We start from the raw sequence: 18873 nt of genomic DNA, 5'->3' as shown, positions 1-18873 counted from the left end.
ATCTCCTATATTATAAGTAATCATTAAAAATTGCTAGAATCATTAGAAGTTGCTAGAAATCGAACAATAGAAAAATGTTATAAAGAGCATAAAAGACTTAATGTTAAATATTAAAATGAAAGGAAGCAAAAAAAAACGAATTGCATCATAACGATAAGCCTGATATCCTGTAAACGTTACTAATACATAGGAAAAAAGTAACAAAATAATTTTAAATAAAATAAAATAATTTTATATTTTTATCATTAATGTTGAAAGAAGTATTGCAATTCTATAGTTATTGAATATTTTTAATTGCTCTGTTAATAAAATCAATAAGGTACACTCAATTCTTATGTTTAAAATATTGTTCTTATGCATACATTTAAATTACCACAGGTTCCTAAACTATAAATTTCATTTTAATTCGAGAAAATGTTCAACTATAGTGTTACACACATCCCACAAAGATGAAAGTTTGACGCATAAAAATTTCAAGTAGTCTAAATCGCGTTATTATGTAAAATAACAGTTTACTCTGTGACTTCTGTTCATTAAGTAACAAATGAAGTTTCCGCACTTTGTTGAAACCATCGATATCCGAATATAGGAAATTGTGCCAGTAGGTCGATCTTCGCGAATAATTACACAACGAGTAAATGAGTGAAAATTTGCAGGACTTGAAATTCATGGAAGTGCAATTTTTAAAAATGATAAAACTAATAGTAGACATATAAAATTATTGAAGAGAGAAATGCATCTCGGAGCAACAAGTAATTTTTTAAAAAGTTAAAGAGTTTTTAATACCTTTTTATATTTTTTCCTTTATGCAAAAATATTTCTCTTTTATAAAAATCAATAATAATTTTTATAATAATAATTATAAAAGAAACTTTTGATAGTTCCATATAAGATATGTTCTAAATTTTAATATTATTACAGAAATTGTCAGAAATTGCAAAGAAAAAATTGATTTTAAAAGTTCATATCAATATTAATTCAATATTAATTTGTTATCATAGTTATCAAAAGTTATTTTATATTTGTTGCTTCATCTATCTATATATTAAAAGAACATTAGATGAGAGCATTGAATAAACATACTGTTCTTATACTTTTTATTATGTATTTCTCATGATATTTTATTACGAGAAACATATTTATACATATTTTATATCTTTTGTCAATCTTGTTCGACTGAATTGTCATCGCAATCAGTAGCTCATCAAAACCCATCTGAGATGGGCTTGCCGAAGAAAGTGACTTGACTTCTAAGGTGGGGAGAAAGTGACCTAGAGAGGTCTTGGCTACGACTTCGACATCGTCCTCGAATCTTTTCTTCTCATTCGTCCATGACGTATGATTGGGTGTGGAATACTCGTGATACAAGTGAGAATATCTCTAAAAAATTGATTATTGTACATATACTACGTGAGGAAAGGTAAGACATTTACATTTTGACATGTGAATTCTATGGTGGTCTTTTAAAAATATTTAAATACTTAGTTTTAAAGAAATCCGTTTTTTTCATTTAAAATATCTCGTTATCATATATAAATTTTATAAACATAAAGTATATTTATAAAAAATATATTTTTTTAATAATATATATTTTTGATTAAAAGTGTAAAATTAAAGATTAAAAGTAATAATGAATTTAACTAATATATTAAACTATAATTTAAAGATTAATAAAAATATAAATTAACATTATTATTATTAATGTTATTAATATTTATTATTTTGAGTTATTTATAACATATTTATTGTTTTGTTTTGATCTTTCAATATCCAATATCGCATGTTGGATTTACAATATTCTAACACAATTTCTATATATGTGTGTGTGTGTGTGTGTGTGTGTGTGTGTGTGTGTGTGTGTGTGTGTGTGTGTGTGTGTGTGCGTGTGTGTGTGTGTGTGTGTGTATATATATATATTTAATTGAAGTAATAGACCTTGCAATACATTGGATTTCGTATAAACATGGGAATTTTAAATATATCCGTATTCATTGAAATTTCAAGGCTAAATGACATTGCTGGTCATTTCTATAAATGTGGCTTGTAAAAAAGAATTGTCAATTGTCTATCGTTTCCGGCATTCATTATACTAACTTCCCTAATTTCATTCATTACATAATTACTATTACAAGCACAATAAAATATATGCATCGGAGCATTAACTTTTCTTAAAAGAACTACTTTTTTAAAAGAAATATTGAAAATATTTACATGCGTTAATTTGCTGGAAATATTAATAAATTATTAAAATGTAATAATAAGAATTAATTAAAATTAAATAAGAATGCATAGGAATAATAATGTATTTTATTTAAAATTTGGTACATTTTAAATGATATAATAAAATAATACGTGACAATATTTTCATTTTAAAACATTTTGTTTCTTTATTCATATAATATTATAATATTATATTAATATTATGCTTATTTTTAAATTTAAATTTTTAAACTTTAACTTTTAAATTCTCTTAAATATCGCCAAAAGGTCATTCTTTTTATAAATAAAAGAATTATTACATGAATATCAAAAATTTTCAACATACTCGTTTGCATCCGGGTATTTGCTATTTCAACATGCCGCTGTAAACTTTCCTGGAGAAAGTCAGAGATACCGCGAACATTCAAGTGAAAAACGAAGCGCTTTTATTTCATTTACTTTACATTTCGCGGAAGGTTGAACGTCGGCCTTTCAGTTCCTGCATCCAAGATCTTATCTGCGCGGTATTTCTTCGATCTCAAAACCATGATGACAAGACAGACGAGCGTGAAATTATCTTCTTCAATTACATTTGTCATGTTGATAATGACAATTGTAAATGTAGTATTTGGTACGTATTATTATTTTACATGCAATATTTTAACAATTTATATTAAAAAAACAGGAAAATAAGACTAATGTTATCTATAATTGCCTAATTAAAATTTTAATAAAAAATTGACAAGATTAATAGAAAAAAATATGCAAAACATTATACTTTTACTTATAATAGTAATTTAATTTTTTCATATTGTTTTTAATTATTATTATACTATTAAATTTATTTAATAGTTACATCTGTACACTTTATATTATATAATTTAATAATAAAAACGTAAAAATTACTATATTTTTACGTTTTTATTATTAAATTATATAATATAAAATGTACAGATATAAATTTTTAATTAAATTTAGACCGACGCGAAATTAAATCTTCTAATATAATCTTGATAATTCAGTTATGTCATCATCGTCATCCCAATTGAATTTAACGGCGGTGAATCATAGTCCGGTAAATCATGGTCCTTGGGCAGAAGTTCTTGAAAATTGGATTACTCTTCAATCCAACAATTCTCGTACTGCGCGAGCAATGAAAATTGGCGATAAGACTGTGACAGTATCGACTAAGGTTACCACAACAAATAAAAGAGATGTTTCTGAAACCGATCTTTATCTACTTGGTACAATTTATTTAAAAAATCTAAAAAAAATAAATTAGCTTTATTGTTTATGATAACATGATACTTTTATTCATTTATTTATAAGTAATTAATGTGATTATACATTTTGTTAAAAAGATTATTAAAAGAATGAGATTTTCTTAAATCTCATTCTTTTTTTAAGAATGTTAAATCAAAATTTACATTTAGGTGCCATTGAAAAGTTGGTGTACAGAGTAGATTATCTAGAAAAACGAGTAAGAAGAGCAGAAGAACTATTATACTACGTTATTGCTGGTAACAACAAAATGAAAGGTAAAATTGATATAAAAAGATCATTAATTTCATTATGACATGACAAATATTCAAAATATATTTTCTACAAATATATTTTTCTACAAAATATATTTTTTATTCTTTATATATATATATATATATATATATATATTACGAACAGTATGTATATATATATATATATATATATATATATATATACATACTGTTCGTAATATTCAGAAAATCAATCAAATATTATAAAAACAAATAAATTTATTATTTAATGAATTAAAAACAACATATATTTACAATATATATTTAATATATTATGTATTATTGCTATCGCTTTTTCAGAACCTTGTCCTGCCAATTATACGAGAATGGGCCAAAATTGTTATCACTTCAGTAATCGTGATTTTAATTGGAAATCATCAGCAAGTCTTTGCCGTGGTATGGGTGGACATTTGGTTGAATTCGACACAATCGAAGAAAGCCAAGATGTAATTGCGGGTTTAATGTCGGACGCGAAATTGAAGGGCAAAAATTTCTGGACGGGAGGATTAAATCCAGGACTTTTATGGATCTGGGCCAGCAGTGCCAGACCAGTTCATCAAGATACTAAGCAGTCCGTCATTGGTGATGGCAGGTTGGTATTTCATTATTACAAATAAATTTATTTTGTATTTAAATAGTAATAGCATATATATATAAAGAATTTGTATATAGAACGACAATTAATTCCTAATGTAGCAAAGTATGCTAAAAAGCATATGTTACTCTCTGTTATATTAAACCAATATTTCATTGTAAATATTTTGAATTACAGATGCTTAAAGTTAACTTTCAACGCATCGTCGAAAATTTACTCGTACAGAGGTGAAGATTGCGGCTCGAGGCAAAAATATATTTGTGAATTGACAGTTGATGATGAATCGACAAATAGGATTGAAAGAACAGCACGATTTTTAATTGATAAAAATGATTAGACATATTCTAATAACGTATAAAAATAGGATAATAAAATAGTCACAAAGAATTACATTTATTTATAAATATATATTTTTAATAATTTATATTACAAGAAAGTTTATTGATATAGTACAACCGCATTTTTAATTATAAATGTGATCTACTCTTTTTTCTTAATATTAATTTTGTTACGTTTGTATGTAATAAAAATAAAATAAAAATATAAATAAAAATAAAAATTTAAGTAAACTATAATTAAGTAAGTAACAATTTAATCAAATTTTACATTATTTATAAATATTTTCATTGTCATGAGTAAATTGTTAATTTATAATATATAATTTTAACGTATCATATTACAGATTGAAATTTAAGAAATTTATATATACATTTTCACATTTCAATATTACTATATCATATAAGTATAAATTAATTTATTTTATAATAATTTTCACTCCTGATAAAAAAATGGAATGGAAGAGAATGCGTAGAATAGAAATAAATTAATTCAACTAACATAAAACACATTAATAAATAATTAAATAAATTAATTAAACAATAGAATAAATTAATTAAAGTATTAAGAAAAGAAGAATAAATGTAAAGAAACTAATTCAAGAAGTTAAACAATTAATACTTAACAATAAAAATAAAGAAAATAAAAGTGTGCGAAATTGTACAAAAGTGTACAATTTTTTTTTCTTTTTAATTATAATTTTTACATTCAACTTCCCAAATTAATTATTACATTCCCAAATTAATTATTACATTTTAGAAAACAATTTTGTAGATGATATTACAGAATATTTTTTTCTCTTATAATCCTTGCGGTACGATGTGCCATCACTAAGCTACATTTGCCTTCGTTCACCATGGACAAAACGCGGTCAGTGCATGCCACTGAACCACCATTCTCGATGATTAATTTTTTTGCCATTATTATATCATTAGGTTTTACACCGCGACAAGAATCATCAATAACAGTTACAGAATAACCCAACCGCAGGCCATCTAAACACGTCTCTTTGACACATACGTCATATGCGAGACCACAAACATATATATGTGTAGCGCCAATGGACGATAAAATCTTTTCAAGCTTCGAGGAACCATCCGCTTCTTTTTCAAACGCTGAATATGATTCCTTATCTGAATGTTGACCCTTATATATCTTTAGAATAAAAAAAAAAGAATATTCCAATTAAATATATTAAATTTCTTTATATCAGATCATAAATAAATTATTAAAAAGTAATCATAGAAATTTATGTCTTTCCAAAAAAAAATAATTTATGTATATTATAGAGAGGTAATTATTATTAAATATCTGCAATTACTTTATATGTAAGATAAAGTTGTACAATAAAATTATATTATATAGTTCTTAAAAGTCAGGGAATTTTTCTAATCTAATGTACCTAAACATTTGATAAGACTTTCTGAGAACATTATCTATTCTGAACAAAATTAATTTATTACCCGTTCCGAAGAAGATAATATCAGTAGATCTTTGTGTAACTCTGCGCCCCACGTGTTCATAACGCAATGTCTTGGCCAAAGTATTTGCTTTAAATAAGGATGTGAAAAGACAACGGTGTCAAATGGTTTTGCTATTTCCTTAGTGACCTATTTATTATGTATATATATATATATATATATATAAAATTATATAATTTTTTACATAATTATTTAAATTCTTATTTTTAAATTCTTATTTACTTATTTTAGATAATTTAAAAGAATTTTTTGAATTTATTAAAAAAGGCTCAGTGCCGAAATGTTCAAGTTTTTGTTTGTCTATTGATATATTATTTTGATTTATTTTAATAAATATTTTTTCATAGCATTAATACTTGTTTTATTCGTTTTATTAGCCTTATCTTTGATTTTTTTAATATTTATAATAAACAAGAAAAATATAACAAAACAATTAGCAATTTTTAAAAAAGAAATAAAACTAGAAGATTAGTATCTATTTTTCAGGATCTGAATTATTATATTAGATAAATATTTCATCGACGTACTTTAGATTCTGAATGAAGTTCGCGCATTGCCAAATTTTCAAAGAAGCTAATGTGATTGTGGGGATGCCAATCTTGCGAATATATCACTTTGTTCCAACGGCCATTGTTTAAAAGTCGGTTTATCGGTTCTATCACTTCCGCTCCTTCCTGCCCATAACCGGCATTTCGAAGTGCCAACGTACCGTCGATAAAATCATTTTGCACATCGACAACTAACAAAACATTGACAGGATTTACAATCTCACGTATCCAATTACAGCATCTGAAATAATTATTTATTCTTATGGAAAATAATTTGGATTTTAAGCAATCATCTACTATTTGCGCGAAACAAAATATTCTTCAGCACATAAAATTCAACGAATGATTTTAGAAAAATATTTTAAATTATCGTACATATAATTCTATATAAAATAATTACTTAAAATATACATTATTTAAATATAAATAAATAAACAATATAAATAAATAAATTAATGATTATTTTTATCTAAAAAAACGTACAAAATTTTATCTATTCTTGATTAATTTAAAAATATAAAAAATAATAATAACAAAATAATATAAAATATTATAAAAATATTATATTAAAAAACAAAATAAATTTTATTTCAAAAAGTTATACTATTTACAAAATAGTATGTATGTAAAATTTGAATTTGAATTTTTTGTAAATTCAAATTTAATTCTATTCTTTCTAAGCGTATCTCGATCATATGCTTATCATATAATTATTATTAGAAATGATATGTATTTTAAATAATGCGCATTATTTCTAGCATAATTAAAACTCAGTGACATGAGATATTAAAATAAATAACATGAGATATTAAAATAAACAAAATCAGTTAAGTAAAACTTATGTATAGTCTACATAATGCAATATGAAATATATTAACATATTCTCCGATCAAATAATATTTGTTCATACAAAATTATATATACAAAAATATCGTGAATTAAAAACTTTCACAATAATTATACTAAAATAATTTGCTACCACTATTATTATTTTGCCGAAATATCAAGTTAAAATTAATTGCACAGCAAGTTATTAATATTTTTTAAAAAGTTAATATTTCAACATGTATTTTCTTAAATATGCTTCTATATTTACATATTATATTATAAATTTTACACAAAAACGTTTATCATTTATGAATATTTTCTTCGAGAAATTATGAATATTTTCTATCGGGAAATTATTTTCCTGATATAAGAAGACATAAGATATCAAAAAATCCGATCAAAGAGTTAATCCATTTTTACGAGAATTAAAAAAAATTGATAAAACAAAATTAACAAAAATAAACATAAACAAAGAAAATAAAATATAAATTTAACCATTCCTAGATTAGATACTTTCAATGGTTCTTAATTAATTGCACACAATTGTTCTTAAACTTAAATCTATGTAAAAGTCGATTACTTCTAACAAATTATTTTCAAAACTTCAAATATATGTTCTCTCTTCTTGATAAAATATCTTCAATCAACAAAAATTCAATATTGCAAGAACATAAACCTTTCGAATTATATATGTGAAAAAATTATTCCTGTTTTCAATTTTTCTTTTATTACACCTCTTTTTGCACCTTTTTCCCTTCATAAACTATCTAAAATATATTTGAGTTTTTGTAGAAGATTGCGCACGCGTCACCTGTGTAATTCCTGCTCGGTCAATGCGTCGTCCGCATTCGCGTCGAACAGCTCGAAGACCTCGCGTATCCTCCATTCGTGCTTCTCGACCTCGTCCGCACCGAATATCTGAACACAGGTCTTTTGGAACGTCCCGTAATCCAATGCTTCTTTCACATCGATTCCATATTTCAACAGTATTGCCGCCGAGGACGGCCGAGCAGCGTCGCTTGCCGGCTGCGCCATGTGTGTAAAAATCTGTATCACGTTTTCTTCGCGTAAAATACGCTTGAGTTACACGTTATTTACGTCGGCACGATGATTGATCGACTGTCACAGTGCTTCGATTTTAGTAGTTCGTTTTATTCCTTATTTAGCTTGTAAAGGTGAAGTATTTGCATAAATATGCCGACCGATACGACTATCGATACGACGCGATGCCGATGCGATGCCGACGCGTCTTTATTTCACAGAAGTTTACACGACGAATGAACGAAAGTTGAAAGAAAGTTCCTAGGGACAAATACAATGTTCGCCCTTTCAGAAAATCTCTGACATTGATTTATTAGTCATAAACCAAAAGTTTCCAAACTCGCTTACGCCCTTGAAGAAGATTACACACATAACAAACATATTGTAGAAATTTCTATAAAATTATTTCATAAATTATTTAATAATTATAAATTATTTAAATTTTTCTAAGGAAAGTAAAATATAAATTTTAATGTTTTTTATATTAGAATTTAGGAAAAAGAAGTCGCAATGAAATGTTATTTTTTTTCATAAACTTCATGCGTACATACATCCACACATACATTCATACACGAATATACACGAAAGAAGTAAATCCAGCCACGCAATTTAGTATTTCTTCCTAATAACCTTCAAATATATTTATATTTAAACATAACGTTAATGCCAACGATAACTTCGTAACTTCATAATTCAATTCTTAATAAAAAAGAATTTTATATTTTTTAATTACACTAATTTAAAATATTCCAATATTTGTAGCAAAATTTATAGTAAAATTTGTAATAAAAAACAGAAGTTTCTATTCAAAAATTTGGAAATACGTTTAAAATAATTTTTCTATTTAAAATTAAACAGACATTAATAAAATTTGATTTTCACCTGCAATTTTTTTTTATATAACTCATATTTTTTCAAATGTTTATAACAATTATGTTAAATATTTTACATCATCAATACTCTACATACTATACAATAATATAAATATATTGACTACAAATGTAATTTTATTAGACTGAAAAATTATATTTAACTATTGTATTATTAAGAAAGAAAGAATCATGAGAAACAATTTAGTTATTGGAAGTGAAATTTAAATATCGTTATTGTTCGGAAACAAATTCTACTAAACAATATTCTACTATTATTATTACAATATTCTAAAATATAACATGTAGCTAAATTCCTATAAATATAACTACACATAATCAACCATAATCTGTACATCTATAGATGTTTTGTTTGAAAGTTTTAGAAGAATACAATTTAATAATAAAGCCTTGTTGACACTATAATAAAATGTTCCTTCTACATAAATTTAACATTTTCAATTCAATTATCATGTTTTTTCTAATACAAAATACACGTGCAAACATTTTTAATACTTAATAAAATATTTTTTCTAACAACATTTTATGTTAAAATAATTATATATATCTGAGGCTTAAACAACTCACACAACAGCAATAAAATGATTGTTCTTCACAACGTAACAGTATAATACAACGTAATTACAGCAATGTTTTCTCGTCTCAGCACGACTGCAATCTGCTTTGCTCCTGTCTAGAAATGACCACTCTTATAATGTCCGCACTGCCTTTATACGACAATATATGTATATGTACGAATGATTACATTATACAGAAGCTATTCGCTTCACTGATTTTGAACTTAACAGCAGTGTTTAAAATAAAAATTGCCTCATCTTTTCAATATCCAACATATATACATTGATTATTATGATAATTGTTTTCATGTGTAACATACTTTGTTTAATACATTGTAAAAATATATATAACTAAATTGTCATCAGTTTTTATATTTATTTTACTAGTTTGATTATTAACCAATACTTTTGATTTTAAATCGCATTTTAATACTTTTTTTGTAAAAAAGAAGTTTATGCTGTCATAATTTTATTCATTAATTATGCCAATAAAATAAAATTAAATTTATTAAAAATTCTGTTTTTATTCGTTGAATCACAAATAATTTTTCTGTCGTTTTACTACAAGAGAAAAATATATTTGTTAAAAGTTGACTACTTTACTACTTTACAGTAACTTTGTATTTTAATGAAAAAAGTTGCTCAATAAAATTTTTTTAATAAAACAAGTTTTACTTTTACTTTTTAATAAAACAAGTTATAATATCAGATAATGATTTGAATAAATGAAATTTGCTTTCGAATACACAATAATGTTCCATACAATGACATTTTTTTGTTTCATAAAAATGTTAAATTCTATTAAAGATTAATATCTTTACTGTTTTAATTTGTAGAATCATTGTATACAGCCTACCCCGTTCCTGTCGGACGCGAAATTGAAGGGCAAAAATTTCTGGACGGGAGGATTAAATCCAGGACTTTTATGGATCTGGGCCAGCAGTGCCAGACCAGTTCATCAAGATACTAAGCAGTCCGTCATTGGTGATGGCAGGTTGGTATTTCATTATTACAAATAAATTTATTTTGTATTTAAATAGTAATAGCATATATATATATAAAGAATTTGTATATAGAACGACAATTAATTCCTAATGTAGCAAAGTATGCTAAAAAGCATATGTTACTCTCTGTTATATTAAACCAATATTTCATTGTAAATATTTTGAATTACAGATGCTTAAAGTTAACTTTCAACGCATCGTCGAAAATTTACTCGTACAGAGGTGAAGATTGCGGCTCGAGGCAAAAATATATTTGTGAATTGACAGTTGATGATGAATCGACAAATAGGATTGAAAGAACAGCACGATTTTTAATTGATAAAAATGATTAGACATATTCTAATAACGTATAAAAATAGGATAATAAAATAGTCACAAAGAATTACATTTATTTATAAATATATATTTTTAATAATTTATATTACAAGAAAGTTTATTGATATAGTACAACCGCATTTTTAATTATAAATGTGATCTACTCTTTTTTCTTAATATTAATTTTGTTACGTTTGTATGTAATAAAAATAAAATAAAAATATAAATAAAAATAAAAATTTAAGTAAACTATAATTAAGTAAGTAACAATTTAATCAAATTTTACATTATTTATAAATATTTTCATTGTCATGAGTAAATTGTTAATTTATAATATATAATTTTAACGTATCATATTACAGATTGAAATTTAAGAAATTTATATATACATTTTCACATTTCAATATTACTATATCATATAAGTATAAATTAATTTATTTTATAATAATTTTCACTCCTGATAAAAAAATGGAATGGAAGAGAATGCGTAGAATAGAAATAAATTAATTCAACTAACATAAAACACATTAATAAATAATTAAATAAATTAATTAAACAATAGAATAAATTAATTAAAGTATTAAGAAAAGAAGAATAAATGTAAAGAAACTAATTCAAGAAGTTAAACAATTAATACTTAACAATAAAAATAAAGAAAATAAAAGTGTGCGAAATTGTACAAAAGTGTACAATTTTTTTTTCTTTTTAATTATAATTTTTACATTCAACTTCCCAAATTAATTATTACATTCCCAAATTAATTATTACATTTTAGAAAACAATTTTGTAGATGATATTACAGAATATTTTTTTCTCTTATAATCCTTGCGGTACGATGTGCCATCACTAAGCTACATTTGCCTTCGTTCACCATGGACAAAACGCGGTCAGTGCATGCCACTGAACCACCATTCTCGATGATTAATTTTTTTGCCATTATTATATCATTAGGTTTTACACCGCGACAAGAATCATCAATAACAGTTACAGAATAACCCAACCGCAGGCCATCTAAACACGTCTCTTTGACACATACGTCATATGCGAGACCACAAACATATATATGTGTAGCGCCAATGGACGATAAAATCTTTTCAAGCTTCGAGGAACCATCCGCTTCTTTTTCAAACGCTGAATATGATTCCTTATCTGAATGTTGACCCTTATATATCTTTAGAATAAAAAAAAAAGAATATTCCAATTAAATATATTAAATTTCTTTATATCAGATCATAAATAAATTATTAAAAAGTAATCATAGAAATTTATGTCTTTCCAAAAAAAAATAATTTATGTATATTATAGAGAGGTAATTATTATTAAATATCTGCAATTACTTTATATGTAAGATAAAGTTGTACAATAAAATTATATTATATAGTTCTTAAAAGTCAGGGAATTTTTCTAATCTAATGTACCTAAACATTTGATAAGACTTTCTGAGAACATTATCTATTCTGAACAAAATTAATTTATTACCCGTTCCGAAGAAGATAATATCAGTAGATCTTTGTGTAACTCTGCGCCCCACGTGTTCATAACGCAATGTCTTGGCCAAAGTATTTGCTTTAAATAAGGATGTGAAAAGACAACGGTGTCAAATGGTTTTGCTATTTCCTTAGTGACCTATTTATTATGTATATATATATATATATATATATAAAATTATATAATTTTTTACATAATTATTTAAATTCTTATTTTTAAATTCTTATTTACTTATTTTAGATAATTTAAAAGAATTTTTTGAATTTATTAAAAAAGGCTCAGTGCCGAAATGTTCAAGTTTTTGTTTGTCTATTGATATATTATTTTGATTTATTTTAATAAATATTTTTTCATAGCATTAATACTTGTTTTATTCGTTTTATTAGCCTTATCTTTGATTTTTTTAATATTTATAATAAACAAGAAAAATATAACAAAACAATTAGCAATTTTTAAAAAAGAAATAAAACTAGAAGATTAGTATCTATTTTTCAGGATCTGAATTATTATATTAGATAAATATTTCATCGACGTACTTTAGATTCTGAATGAAGTTCGCGCATTGCCAAATTTTCAAAGAAGCTAATGTGATTGTGGGGATGCCAATCTTGCGAATATATCACTTTGTTCCAACGGCCATTGTTTAAAAGTCGGTTTATCGGTTCTATCACTTCCGCTCCTTCCTGCCCATAACCGGCATTTCGAAGTGCCAACGTACCGTCGATAAAATCATTTTGCACATCGACAACTAACAAAACATTGACAGGATTTACAATCTCACGTATCCAATTACAGCATCTGAAATAATTATTTATTCTTATGGAAAATAATTTGGATTTTAAGCAATCATCTACTATTTGCGCGAAACAAAATATTCTTCAGCACATAAAATTCAACGAATGATTTTAGAAAAATATTTTAAATTATCGTACATATAATTCTATATAAAATAATTACTTAAAATATACATTATTTAAATATAAATAAATAAACAATATAAATAAATAAATTAATGATTATTTTTATCTAAAAAAACGTACAAAATTTTATCTATTCTTGATTAATTTAAAAATATAAAAAATAATAATAACAAAATAATATAAAATATTATAAAAATATTATATTAAAAAACAAAATAAATTTTATTTCAAAAAGTTATACTATTTACAAAATAGTATGTATGTAAAATTTGAATTTGAATTTTTTGTAAATTCAAATTTAATTCTATTCTTTCTAAGCGTATCTCGATCATATGCTTATCATATAATTATTATTAGAAATGATATGTATTTTAAATAATGCGCATTATTTCTAGCATAATTAAAACTCAGTGACATGAGATATTAAAATAAATAACATGAGATATTAAAATAAACAAAATCAGTTAAGTAAAACTTATGTATAGTCTACATAATGCAATATGAAATATATTAACATATTCTCCGATCAAATAATATTTGTTCATACAAAATTATATATACAAAAATATCGTGAATTAAAAACTTTCACAATAATTATACTAAAATAATTTGCTACCACTATTATTATTTTGCCGAAATATCAAGTTAAAATTAATTGCACAGCAAGTTATTAATATTTTTTAAAAAGTTAATATTTCAACATGTATTTTCTTAAATATGCTTCTATATTTACATATTATATTATAAATTTTACACAAAAACGTTTATCATTTATGAATATTTTCTTCGAGAAATTATGAATATTTTCTATCGGGAAATTATTTTCCTGATATAAGAAGACATAAGATATCAAAAAATCCGATCAAAGAGTTAATCCATTTTTACGAGAATTAAAAAAAATTGATAAAACAAAATTAACAAAAATAAACATAAACAAAGAAAATAAAATATAAATTTAACCATTCCTAGATTAGATACTTTCAATGGTTCTTAATTAATTGCACACAATTGTTCTTAAACTTAAATCTATGTAAAAGTCGATTACTTCTAACAAATTATTTTCAAAACTTCAAATATATGTTCTCTCTTCTTGATAAAATATCTTCAATCAACAAAAATTCAATATTGCAAGAACATAAACCTTTCGAATTATATATGTGAAAAAATTATTCCTGTTTTCAATTTTTCTTTTATTACACCTCTTTTTGCACCTTTTTCCCTTCATAAACTATCTAAAATATATTTGAGTTTTTGTAGAAGATTGCGCACGCGTCACCTGTGTAATTCCTGCTCGGTCAATGCGTCGTCCGCATTCGCGTCGAACAGCTCGAAGACCTCGCGTATCCTCCATTCGTGCTTCTCGACCTCGTCCGCACCGAATATCTGAACACAGGTCTTTTGGAACGTCCCGTAATCCAATGCTTCTTTCACATCGATTCCATATTTCAACAGTATTGCCGCCGAGGACGGCCGAGCAGCGTCGCTTGCCGGCTGCGCCATGTGTGTAAAAATCTGTATCACGTTTTCTTCGCGTAAAATACGCTTGAGTTACACGTTATTTACGTCGGCACGATGATTGATCGACTGTCACAGTGCTTCGATTTTAGTAGTTCGTTTTATTCCTTATTTAGCTTGTAAAGGTGAAGTATTTGCATAAATATGCCGACCGATACGACTATCGATACGACGCGATGCCGATGCGATGCCGACGCGTCTTTATTTCACAGAAGTTTACACGACGAATGAACGAAAGTTGAAAGAAAGTTCCTAGGGACAAATACAATGTTCGCCCTTTCAGAAAATCTCTGACATTGATTTATTAGTCATAAACCAAAAGTTTCCAAACTCGCTTACGCCCTTGAAGAAGATTACACACATAACAAACATATTGTAGAAATTTCTATAAAATTATTTCATAAATTATTTAATAATTATAAATTATTTAAATTTTTCTAAGGAAAGTAAAATATAAATTTTAATGTTTTTTATATTAGAATTTAGGAAAAAGAAGTCGCAATGAAATGTTATTTTTTTTCATAAACTTCATGCGTACATACATCCACACATACATTCATACACGAATATACACGAAAGAAGTAAATCCAGCCACGCAATTTAGTATTTCTTCCTAATAACCTTCAAATATATTTATATTTAAACATAACGTTAATGCCAACGATAACTTCGTAACTTCATAATTCAATTCTTAATAAAAAAGAATTTTATATTTTTTAATTACACTAATTTAAAATATTCCAATATTTGTAGCAAAATTTATAGTAAAATTTGTAATAAAAAACAGAAGTTTCTATTCAAAAATTTGGAAATACGTTTAAAATAATTTTTCTATTTAAAATTAAACAGACATTAATAAAATTTGATTTTCACCTGCAATTTTTTTTTATATAACTCATATTTTTTCAAATGTTTATAACAATTATGTTAAATATTTTACATCATCAATACTCTACATACTATACAATAATATAAATATATTGACTACAAATGTAATTTTATTAGACTGAAAAATTATATTTAACTATTGTATTATTAAGAAAGAAAGAATCATGAGAAACAATTTAGTTATTGGAAGTGAAATTTAAATATCGTTATTGTTCGGAAACAAATTCTACTAAACAATATTCTACTATTATTATTACAATATTCTAAAATATAACATGTAGCTAAATTCCTATAAATATAACTACACATAATCAACCATAATCTGTACATCTATAGATGTTTTGTTTGAAAGTTTTAGAAGAATACAATTTAATAATAAAGCCTTGTTGACACTATAATAAAATGTTCCTTCTACATAAATTTAACATTTTCAATTCAATTATCATGTTTTTTCTAATACAAAATACACGTGCAAACATTTTTAATACTTAATAAAATATTTTTTCTAACAACATTTTATGTTAAAATAATTATATATATCTGAGGCTTAAACAACTCACACAACAGCAATAAAATGATTGTTCTTCACAACGTAACAGTATAATACAACGTAATTACAGCAATGTTTTCTCGTCTCAGCACGACTGCAATCTGCTTTGCTCCTGTCTAGAAATGACCACTCTTATAATGTCCGCACTGCCTTTATACGACAATATATGTATATGTACGAATGATTACATTATACAGAAGCTATTCGCTTCACTGATTTTGAACTTAACAGCAGTGTTTAAAATAAAAATTGCCTCATCTTTTCAATATCCAACATATATACATTGATTATTATGATAATTGTTTTCATGTGTAACATACTTTGTTTAATACATTGTAAAAATATATATAACTAAATTGTCATCAGTTTTTATATTTATTTTACTAGTTTGATTATTAACCAATACTTTTGATTTTAAATCGCATTTTAATACTTTTTTTGTAAAAAAGAAGTTTATGCTGTCATAATTTTATTCATTAATTATGCCAATAAAATAAAATTAAATTTATTAAAAATTCTGTTTTTATTCGTTGAATCACAAATAATTTTTCTGTCGTTTTACTACAAGAGAAAAATATATTTGTTAAAAGTTGACTACTTTACTACTTTACAGTAACTTTGTATTTTAATGAAAAAAGTTGCTCAATAAAATTTTTTTAATAAAACAAGTTTTACTTTTACTTTTTAATAAAACAAGTTATAATATCAGATAATGATTTGAATAAATGAAATTTGCTTTCGAATACACAATAATGTTCCATACAATGACATTTTTTTGTTTCATAAAAATGTTAAATTCTATTAAAGATTAATATCTTTACTGTTTTAATTTGTAGAATCATTGTATACAGCCTACATATATTAGAAATTATATTTATAAATAATAATTTGAAATTACTCTTTATAATTCCATTTATCAACTATTTATCATATATTAAGAATTATTATTGTAAATTTTTTTTTTAAATGTCTTCCAGGAAGTCGTAATAATTTTGTCTGTACATTTATAAAAATAATATTTTATATCTAAAATTATATTTTAAATCTTACTTGGAAGATTGAATTGATATAGTTACGCAAGATAAATGAGTTAATGAATAAGTTATATGCAACAATATAAAAAACATTCATTAAGTAATCTATGTATCACGAATGACAGATAAACGTTACGGTCCAACAATTGAGAATTGCAAAGTGAAACTACACTACAATACACTACAAAACTATTATGGACTACATTTTCATGCATGAACAAATTGATTTGACCTTCAACAAATAATTAAGTAATTATCTTAGTAATAGGCTATAAAAATTAATTATTTTGTAATGTACTACATATTTATTATTTTGTAATATATTACGTATAATAATGCAATGCATGATATATTACCTGAATTTTTCCTGATTTATTATTGGAACAATTAAATTATCGGTGACTCACTGCTAGGCCATCACAACAGATATTTATTAAAATGTAATTATTATATATATAAACAAATCGACTTTTTTGTTTACGTAAAAGTTAAAAGATTAACTTATCAGAATTTAATAATTTATCTTTCTCTTGTTCTTTTTATTTTTAATTAAATAAAATAATTGTAAAGTGAACAATGTATTTAAATAATTTACTATTATCTTACAACAATTATCTTACTCAATAGAAAATAAATTTTAATTTTCAAGATTTAATATTGATAATATTCAATTTTAACATTGAAGTTGAAATTAATTGGCAAAATATAAAATTTAATATAAAAAAATATTATAAACATTAATAAATAATTGTTTAAAGATAATTTCTTAAAACAACAGAGCTTGGTTAAATTATACAAAACTTTCAAACATCAACTAATTTAATTCATCTTATACTAACTTACTACAAAAAATGAAAGATGCAAGAAAATAAGTTTTTTATATTATTTGAGACACATATATTAAAATATTGTTATATTTATGAATAAAATAAGATGTTTTAAAAAAATAATTAATCGTATTAAAACAAAAAACATGAAAATTGTTAACAAATTGACAAAATCAAAATCTCTTATGTCTTTTAAAAATATAATCCATGATCTACAATAGATATAGTAAATCTTAAATCTTATGTTCTAAGCAAAATAATTTCCAACAAAAAGCATTTCTTGAGCTGCTTTGACTAGATTTTA

At 24.5% G+C, this 18873-nt stretch overlaps 3 protein-coding genes and 1 long non-coding RNA gene across 9 annotated transcripts; 2 read left to right on the top strand and 2 right to left on the bottom strand.

Moving 5' to 3' along the window:
* Positions 1 to 1041: 1041 nt before the first annotated feature.
* Positions 1042 to 10872, bottom strand: LOC105433791 (uncharacterized). Of its 4 annotated transcripts, none has more exons than XM_011649232.3 (4): positions 8352 to 10872; positions 6692 to 6953; positions 6147 to 6293; positions 4723 to 5838 (listed from the first exon to the last, which is right to left on the bottom strand). In XM_011649232.3, the coding sequence occupies exons 1-4, from the start codon at positions 8573 to 8575 to the stop codon at positions 5464 to 5466; spliced, it is 1008 nt and encodes a 335-aa protein (XP_011647534.2). In that variant the 5' UTR covers positions 8576 to 10872; the 3' UTR covers positions 4723 to 5463. The 4 variants fall into 4 exon arrangements, with proteins under 4 accessions (XP_088931982.1, XP_011647534.2, XP_011647535.2 ...); XM_011649233.3 differs by having other exon boundaries at positions 6147 to 6233; XM_089075856.1 differs by lacking the exons at positions 4723 to 5838; positions 6147 to 6293 and adding an exon at positions 1042 to 1380.
* LOC105433790 (uncharacterized) lies at positions 1332 to 4871 on the top strand. Its single transcript, XM_089075854.1, has 6 exons — positions 1332 to 1420; positions 2676 to 2830; positions 3222 to 3443; positions 3633 to 3737; positions 4053 to 4344; positions 4525 to 4871. The coding sequence occupies exons 1-6, from the start codon at positions 1332 to 1334 to the stop codon at positions 4682 to 4684; spliced, it is 1023 nt and encodes a 340-aa protein (XP_088931980.1). The 3' UTR covers positions 4685 to 4871.
* On the top strand, positions 8435 to 11518 carry LOC148936632 (uncharacterized). Its single transcript, XR_016138986.1, has 3 exons — positions 8435 to 8575; positions 10865 to 11022; positions 11205 to 11518. It is a non-coding gene; the product is annotated as an uncharacterized LOC148936632 (long non-coding RNA).
* LOC148936631 (uncharacterized) lies at positions 11403 to 18400 on the bottom strand. Of its 3 annotated transcripts, none has more exons than XM_089075857.1 (4): positions 15032 to 18400; positions 13372 to 13633; positions 12827 to 12973; positions 11403 to 12518 (listed from the first exon to the last, which is right to left on the bottom strand). In XM_089075857.1, the coding sequence occupies exons 1-4, from the start codon at positions 15253 to 15255 to the stop codon at positions 12144 to 12146; spliced, it is 1008 nt and encodes a 335-aa protein (XP_088931983.1). In that variant the 5' UTR covers positions 15256 to 18400; the 3' UTR covers positions 11403 to 12143. The 3 variants fall into 3 exon arrangements, with proteins under 3 accessions (XP_088931983.1, XP_088931984.1, XP_088931985.1); XM_089075858.1 differs by having other exon boundaries at positions 12827 to 12913; XM_089075859.1 differs by lacking the exon at positions 12827 to 12973.
* Between the last annotated feature and the right edge of the window lie 473 nt (positions 18401 to 18873).

This window comes from Pogonomyrmex barbatus, unplaced genomic scaffold (genome assembly GCF_055798465.1).
Source record: "Pogonomyrmex barbatus isolate J1 unplaced genomic scaffold, ASM5579846v1 scaffold2, whole genome shotgun sequence".
NCBI classification, from domain to species: Eukaryota; Metazoa; Arthropoda; class Insecta; order Hymenoptera; family Formicidae; genus Pogonomyrmex; species Pogonomyrmex barbatus.
This window is presented reverse-complemented; position numbering and strand designations above follow the sequence as displayed.

What these genes read in the sequence shown, in the direction of transcription:
- LOC105433790 (XM_089075854.1), top strand. Translation starts at nt 1,332, where the DNA reads ATGACGTATGATTGGGTGTGGAATACTCGTGATACAAGTGAGAATATC. An exon ending in CATATACTACGTGAGGAAAG is followed by an intron (nt 1,421 to 2,675) that starts GTAAGACATTTA and finishes ATTTCGCGGAAG; the next exon opens with GTTGAACGTCGGCCTTTCAG. An exon ending in TGGTAACAACAAAATGAAAG is followed by an intron (nt 3,738 to 4,052) that starts GTAAAATTGATA and finishes TCGCTTTTTCAG; the next exon opens with AACCTTGTCCTGCCAATTAT.
- LOC105433791 (XM_011649232.3), bottom strand. Translation starts at nt 8,575, where the DNA reads ATGGCGCAGCCGGCAAGCGACGCTGCTCGGCCGTCCTCGGCGGCAATA. An exon ending in ACCGAGCAGGAATTACACAG is followed by an intron (nt 6,954 to 8,351) that starts GTGACGCGTGCG and finishes TAATTATTTCAG; the next exon opens with ATGCTGTAATTGGATACGTG. An exon ending in AACTTCATTCAGAATCTAAA is followed by an intron (nt 6,294 to 6,691) that starts GTACGTCGATGA and finishes CATAATAAATAG; the next exon opens with GTCACTAAGGAAATAGCAAA.
- LOC148936631 (XM_089075857.1), bottom strand. Translation starts at nt 15,255, where the DNA reads ATGGCGCAGCCGGCAAGCGACGCTGCTCGGCCGTCCTCGGCGGCAATA. An exon ending in ACCGAGCAGGAATTACACAG is followed by an intron (nt 13,634 to 15,031) that starts GTGACGCGTGCG and finishes TAATTATTTCAG; the next exon opens with ATGCTGTAATTGGATACGTG. An exon ending in TATTATCTTCTTCGGAACGG is followed by an intron (nt 12,519 to 12,826) that starts GTAATAAATTAA and finishes TTTATTCTAAAG; the next exon opens with ATATATAAGGGTCAACATTC.